The sequence below is a fragment of the Besnoitia besnoiti genome (genome assembly GCF_002563875.1).
Source record: "Besnoitia besnoiti strain Bb-Ger1 chromosome Unknown contig00106, whole genome shotgun sequence".
Lineage (NCBI taxonomy): Eukaryota > Apicomplexa > Conoidasida > Eucoccidiorida > Sarcocystidae > Besnoitia > Besnoitia besnoiti.
In genome coordinates, this window is record NW_021703992.1 from 1 (window position 1) to 8,000 (window position 8,000).

The 8,000-nt window shown below is 37.1% G+C and overlaps 1 protein-coding gene across 1 annotated transcript; it reads left to right on the forward strand.

Annotated features, from left to right (window-relative positions):
- Positions 1 to 283: 283 nt before the first annotated feature.
- Positions 284 to 392, forward strand: BESB_015620 (uncharacterized protein; the record flags this gene model as incomplete). The annotated part of the gene is made up of 1 exon (XM_029360277.1): positions 284 to 392. A coding segment is annotated over one exon (109 nt), but the record flags the coding sequence as incomplete, so codon positions are not given.
- Positions 393 to 8,000: the final 7,608 nt, after the last annotated feature.

Genomic DNA, 8,000 nt, shown 5'->3' on the forward strand with positions numbered 1-8,000 from the left:
TACAGTTCTGGATCGCGGATCATTTGTACAGAGACGATAGCTACTTATAATGTGATAATAACGATACATGGCCTAGCTATGATCTTTATGTTCTTAATGCCTGCTTTGTACGGAGGATATGGTAACTTCTTTGTACCAATATATATTGGTGGTTCGGAAGTCGTTTTCCCAAGAACTAACGCGATCTCCTATTTCTAGTACCATTAGGTTCTGTGTTGTTAACTCAAAGTATTTGTTCCGAGTTTGGTAGTGGTCTTGGTTGGACAATGTATCCTCCACTAAGTACTAGCTTGATGGTGTTAAATCCAGAGGCAACTGATTGGATTATCGGAGGTCTTGCAGTACTAGGAATTAGTAGTATTTTAAGTTCTATTAACTTCCTTGGTACTTGCGTCTTCATGGGTTCTAATGCTGGTGCTAAGAACTATATTCTATATATCTGGGCTATCATATTTACTGCCCTTATGTTAGTCTTCACTCTACCTATTCTTACTGGTGGATTAGTTATGATCCTTCTTGATCTACACGTAAACACTGAATTTTATGATTCTATGTATTCTGGTGATAGTGTACTTTATCAACATCTATTCTGGTTCTTCGGACATCCAGAGGTATACATTCTAATTTATTACACATCTTCTATTTACATTTAAATGGTTCTAGTAACCCTGCAGGTATTGATTCCGCACTTAAAGTAGCCTTCTATCCTCATATGTTAATGACCGATGCTAAATGTCTATCCTATCTAATTGGTTTAATTTTCTTACAAACGGCTTTTGGTTTGATTGAATTATCGCACCCAGATAACTCCATACCAGTGAACCGGTTTGTAACTCCGCTTCATATCGTACCTGAATGGTACTTTTTAGCATATTATGCGGTGTTAAAAGTAATCCCATCCAAAACCGGTGGTTTGTTAGTATTTATGTCCTCTCTCATTAACTTAGCTCTTTTATCTGAAATTCGAGCTTTGAATACTCGAATGTTGATACGACAACATTTTATGACTCGAAATGTAGTCAGTGGATGGGTAATTATTTGGTATACAGTATGATCTTCTTGATTATTATTGGTAGTGCTATTCCCAAGCGACTTATATCTTATATGGTAGATTAGCTACTATCGTATATCTTACTACCGGATTGGTTCTATGCTTATACTAAATCAATAGTTATAATGACTACAGCTTCCAAGCAAACATGATTACCGTGATATTGAAATCCAACACTTTTAGCTGTCTTAAGCAGTCCAGTGGGGTGGTGGTGTACTGCAATCATAAAGAACTTGGTATTCTGTTCTAATTCCCCGTGGTAAACACAGTCAACGAATGGCGGAAGGAGCATTCATATGTTATGCAGTGTCTTAGGAGAGATACTCTAGATTTAGCATTCATCTACAGCTACGGTAACTGTTGTGTTTAAATAGCGGTTAACCTTTCCTTTTCCTTACGTACTCAGGGCATGCAATACCAATCAGATAACAACTGAAGCTAGACTCCATGTTACACTTACTAAAATGGGATTCCTAGGTTGATATAAACTACCTTTTTCTGGGGAGTATATACTACGAGTTGGACTACTGGTTTAGATCTTGAAGGTCTTTGTTTACCGGATCCAAGTTCTCTTGTGCTTTCATGACCATCATGTTAAGTGCATTAAGTATAGTGGTATCCAGCGTATATTTGAAAAACCAACATTTGTATACAAGCTGTACGAATATCATGACATTCACTTTGGTAGTCGCCTTCTTAATGTTAGTCTGTACGGAATACACGGATCGGATTCTTGTTGGCCTGGCACCTGTTTAGTAACTGGATGAACGCTTTTTACGCCTGGTATGCATGGATAATACTCGACTCTTCTATAGTTTAACCGCTACTGCTGGGACTGTATATTATGTACTTACGGTAGTACTATCAAGCCTCTTCTTCCAAATAGATTTCATGGAAAACCTAAAATTCGCATGTTTGATTGACATTTAGCCGCTAATATACAATCATCCAAGATATATTTATCTATCGCAGGTTCGGTCTAATGTCCCGTTATACTATATAGATCACATGGCTTCTGGTACTTTGAGATCATGCTAACGGCGAGAAGGGAAGTGTGTTTCAATAACTAGCTGAGTGCTTGTACGATAATTATATCAATGCAGTACCAATTAAGGCGTGTAGCATCTCCTATGCTCCTTAACATCACAGCTATGTCGAATTATCGCACCCAGATAACTCCATACCAGTGAACCGGTTTGTAACTCCGCTTCATATCGTACCTGAATGGTACTTTTTAGCATATTATGCGGTGTTAAAAGTAATCCCATCCAAAACCGGTGGTTTGTTAGTATTTATGTTATCAACATGTCAATGAAATATCAACAACGATGAAACTTATTTGGTTAACATAACAACATAGAAGGTAAAGCTGGATTACGTTCAAACTTTACACTGGATACGTTTCAATGTTAACTTACTAAATACCATGGGAGCGAAGAGAATCTAATATGTAACTCCGTTCATGGAAATCAAAAGAGCTTTCACTGATTGTATTTATGAAACGTGATTAGTTCACCTAGCCAACACGATCCGGTTGTTTGGGAATAATATCCCTATTTAAGGGATTGATATGTGCTACAATAACACAGTCGGTACGAAGTCGAAACAAGGTAGTTGATGGTGAACCAGTGGCTGAACAAACCTTTTTATTGATTATGCTGACTTTAGTCCCGAGAAACTACAGTTCTGCTTAAACTGAGGAGTCAAGTAGGTACAAACCGTACAAGGATTAATTATGTCCATCTGTGCATCTAAGTTGAGACTATCGGTTATATATTTTAGACGCTAACTTCCCGGCTAAACTTTGACTTATTAAACCAGCCTGGGATCATAAAAGTACTATGTATGGTAAGATTGAGCGTGAACATTGGATGTCACCATGGTTATAGTTACGGTACATATATAAAATCTACAGTACGATTTGAGATTTGTTACGTGACGAGCGGTGTGTTTAAGACTAGTTTACATGCGCTCATTTTAATATGTAGTTATTTAACGAAGTTCTATTGTGCTAGCATGGTTTCGAGAACACACCAAATTTCCATGAGTCTATTCCGGGCACACCTCGTCTTTTATCGGTGTGCTCTCAATCTAAATTCATCTTATAACTTTGGTTTCTTAGTTGCAATTACCTTTGTACTCCAAATAATTACAGGTATCACTTTAGCGTTCCGATATACTTCTGAAGCATCTTGTGCATTTGCTAGTGTTCAACATCTAGTTAGAGAGGTAGCAGCAGGATGGGAATTTAGGATGTTGCATGCAACAACTGCTTCTTTCGTCTTCTTGTGTATCTTAATACACATGTCTCGAGGTATGTATAACTCCAGCTATAGTTATTTAACTACTGCTTGGATGTCTGGTTTAGTTTTATATCTACTTACTATAGCCACTGCTTTCCTCGGTTATGTACTACCATGGGGACAGATGAGTTTCTGGGGTGCTACAGTCATTACTAATCTCCTTTCTCCAATACCATATTTAGTACCTTGGTTACTCGGTGGATACTATGTATCTGATGTAACATTAAAACGATTCTTTGTATTGCACTTTATATTACCTTTTGTAGGTTGCATTCTAATTGTATTACACATCTTCTATTTACATTTAAATGGTTCTAGTAACCCTGCAGGTATTGATTCCGCACTTAAAGTAGCCTTCTATCCTCATATGTTAATGACCGATGCTAAATGTCTATCCTATCTAATTGGTTTAATTTCTTACAAACGGCTTTTGGTTTGATTGAATTATCGCACCCAGATAACTCCATACCAGTGAACCGGTTTGTAACTCCGCTTCATATCGTACCTGAATGGTACTTTTTAGCATATTATGCGGTGTTAAAAGTAATCCCATCCAAAACCGGTGGTTTGTTAGTATTTATGTCCTCTCTCATTAACTTAGCTCTTTTATCTGAAATTCGAGCTTTGAATACTCGAATGTTGATACGACAACATTTTATGACTCGAAATGTAGTCAGTGGATGGGTAATTATTTGGGTATACAGTATGATCTTCTTGATTATTATTGGTAGTGCTATTCCACAAGCGACTTATATCTTATATGGTAGATTAGCTACTATCGTATATCTTACTACCGGATTGGTTCTATGCTTATACTAAATCAATAGTTATAATGACTACAGCTTCCAAGCAAACATGATTACCGTGATATTGAAATCCAACACTTTTAGCTGTCTTAAGCAGTCCAGTGGGGTGGTGGTGTACTGCAATCATAAAGAACTTGGTTGTCTGTATCTCATAACCGGAGTCATCTTCAGTATTCTAGGAACTATAATGTCTTTGTTTATTCGATTTGAAGTGGAATTTATGGGGCGTCACGTATAGCTTTCATTTGGGCCTAGCTATGCTTTTATGTGTGCCTCGATTTGAGGATATCATTTGGAGACGATAGCTACTTATAATGTGATAATAACTACATGGCTAGCTATGATCTTCTTAATGCATATGGTGTACCAATATATATTGGTGGTTCGGAAGTCGTTTTCCCAAGAACTAACGCGATCTCCTATTTTCTAGTACCATTAGGTTCTGTGTTGTTAACTCAAAGTATTTGTTCCGAGTTTGGTAGTGGTCTTGGTTGGACAATGTATCCTCCACTAAGTACTAGCTTGATGGTGTTAAATCCAGAGGCAACTGATTGGATTATCGGAGGTCTTGCAGTACTAGGAATTAGTAGTATTTTAAGTTCTATTAACTTCCTTGGTACTTGCGTCTTCATGGGTTCTAATGCTGGTGCTAAGAACTATATTCTATATATCTGGGCTATCATATTTACTGCCCTTATGTTAGTCTTCACTCTACCTATTCTTACTGGTGGATTAGTTATGATCCTTCTTGATCTACACGTAAACACTGAATTTTATGATTCTATGTATTCTGGTGATAGTGTACTTTATCAACATCTATTCTGGTTCTTCGGACATCCAGAGGTATACATTCTAATTTTACCTGCTTTTGGTGTAGTCTCGCAGACATTATCTATGTATGCTGCTAGATCTGTCTTCGGTGGACAATCTATGATCTTAGCTATGGGTTGTATTTCTATTCTAGGTTCCTTAGTATGGGCACATCATATGATGACAGTCGGTCTAGAGGTAGATACCAGAGCTTATTTCTCTGCTATGACTATTATGATTGCAATTCCTACCGGTACTAAGATTTTCAACTGGTTAGGTACCTATATGGCTAGCCATACAACTACAAGAACTGTAGATCTATGGGCTGCTCTTAGTTTTATCCTATTGTTTACTCTAGGTGGTACTACAGGTGTAGTTATGGGTAACGCTGGTATGGATATTGCCCTACATGATACATACTATATTGTAGCTCATTTCCATTTCGTATTATCTCTTGGTGCAGTACTAGCTACTATATGTGCTTTATCTTCTATAGCAGAGATATGTTCGGAGATACTGTAAATCTATTCCATGTAAATACCGGTGCTTCTCCATATTTAAGCATCTGGTTTGTAGTCTTCTTAGGTAGTATCTTATTAATTTTCATCCCTATGCATATACTTGGTTTCAACGTTATGCCAAGAAGGATACCAGATTACCCTGATTATCTTGTTTATATTAATACATGGTGTTCAATTGGTTCTATATCCACAATAGTTATCATCTTAACTATGCTCTGCATTAAGTATAGTGGTATCCAGCGTATATTTGAAAAACCAACATTTGTATACAAGCTGTACGAATATCATGACATTCACTTTGGTAGTCGCCTTCTTAATGTTAGTCTGTACGGAATACTTAGGACTATCTCTTTATATTAATGATAATGCATTTGGTAATGGACTTTTCATCTTAACTGGTATACATTTTAGCCATGTTATTGTTGGAGCTATCCTTGTATTCTTCACTCAAATCTATAGTTCTTTAGTTACTTACATGCCTACAAGCTCTATAATGCTAAGCAAATCTAAAGGTATGTTATGCAAGATCTTTACAGAACCATTCACTATTTTATATCTACACTTTGTAGAAACCATGTGGATATTAATCCACATTACATTCTATCTCTAAATCATATAACGGTCGTAAGGTACGCCGGGGATAACAGGTCAGATAATATTGGGAGTTCTAATCCTCGGATTGTATCAGCACCTCCATGTCGGCTCATTACTCCCTTGTTATTGAACAAGATTCAGTTAGGAACGCTAGTTCACCGTCAGATGTAATACGTGAGCTGGGTTAAGAACGTCTGGAGACAGTTTGTTCCCTATCTACCATATTATCTAATTGGTTTAATTTTCTTACAAACGGCTTTTGGTTTGATTGAATTATCGCACCCAGATAACTCCATACCAGTGAACCGGTTTGTAACTCCGCTTCATATCGTACCTGAATGGTACTTTTTAGCATATTATGCGGTGTTAAAAGTAATCCCATCCGGTGGTTTGTTAGTATTTATGGTTCCTTCTCGGCGGGTTCGATCCGACGAGTGATCTGAAATTCGAGCTTTGAATACTCGAATGTTGATACGACAACATTTTCTCGAAATGTAGTCAGTGGATGGGTAATTATTTGGGTATACAGTATGATCTTCTTGATTATTATTGGTAGTGCTATTCCAAAGCGACTTATATCTTATATGGTAGATTAGCTACTATCGTATATCTTACTACCGGATTGGTTCTATGCTTATACTAAATCAATAGTTATAATGACTACAGCTTCCAAGCAAACATGATTACCGTGATATTGAAATCCAACACTTTTAGCTGTCTTAAGCAGTCCAGTGGGGTGGTGGTGTACTGCAATCATAAAGAACTTGGTTGTCTGTATCTCATAACCGGAGTCATCTTCAGTATTCTAGGAACTATAATGTCTTTGTTTATTCGATTTGAGTTATACAGTTCTGGATCGCGGATCATTTGTACAGAGACGATAGCTACTTATAATGTGATAATAACGATACATGGCCTAGCTATGATCTTTATGTTCTTAATGCCTGCTTTGTACGGAGGATATGGTAACTTCTTTGTACCAATATATATTGGTGGTTCGGAAGTCGTTTTCCCAAGAACTAACGCGATCTCCTATTTTCTAGTACCATTAGTGAACTCTTTTGGTCTGATCCTAAGTACGCAGTGAGCTAACTAGATACAAGGAACTTGACAAGCATTAATAGATTTATATAAACGACAAGGACATGAGTCTACTGGATTTTATAATACAGGGTTGAACTGTGTAAAGATCATTGTGTTATGGTTCTATCACAAACCATTGAGATTACGAAGTTATGGTTTTGGGCTCGTGAGTGTCTCTCAATAACTAGCTGAGTGCTTGTACGATAATTATATCAATGCAGTACCAATTAAGGCGTGTAGCATCTCCTATGCTCCTTAACATCACAGCTATGTCGAATTATCGCACCCAGATAACTCCATACCAGTGAACCGGTTTGTAACTCCGCTTCATATCGTACCTGAATGGTACTTTTTAGCATATTATGCGGTGTTAAAAGTAATCCCATCCAAAACCGGTGGTTTGTTAGTATTTATGTCCTCTCTCATTAACTTAGCTCTTTTATCTGAAATTCGAGCTTTGAATACTCGAATGTTGATACGACAACATTTTATGACTCGAAATGTAGTCAGTGGATGGGTAATTATTTGGGTATACAGTATGATCTTCTTGATTATTATTGGTAGTGCTATTCACAAGCGACTTATATCTTATATGGTAGATTAGCTACTATCGTATATCTTACTACCGGATTGGTTCTATGCTTATACTAAATCAATAGTTATAATGACTACAGCTTCCAAGCAAACATGATTACCGTGATATTGAAATCCAACACTTTTAGCTGTCTTAAGCAGTCCAGTGGGGTGGTGGTGTACTGCAATCATAAAGAACTTGGTTTCTGTATCTCATAACCGGAGTCATCTTCAGTATTCTAGGAACTATAATGTCTTT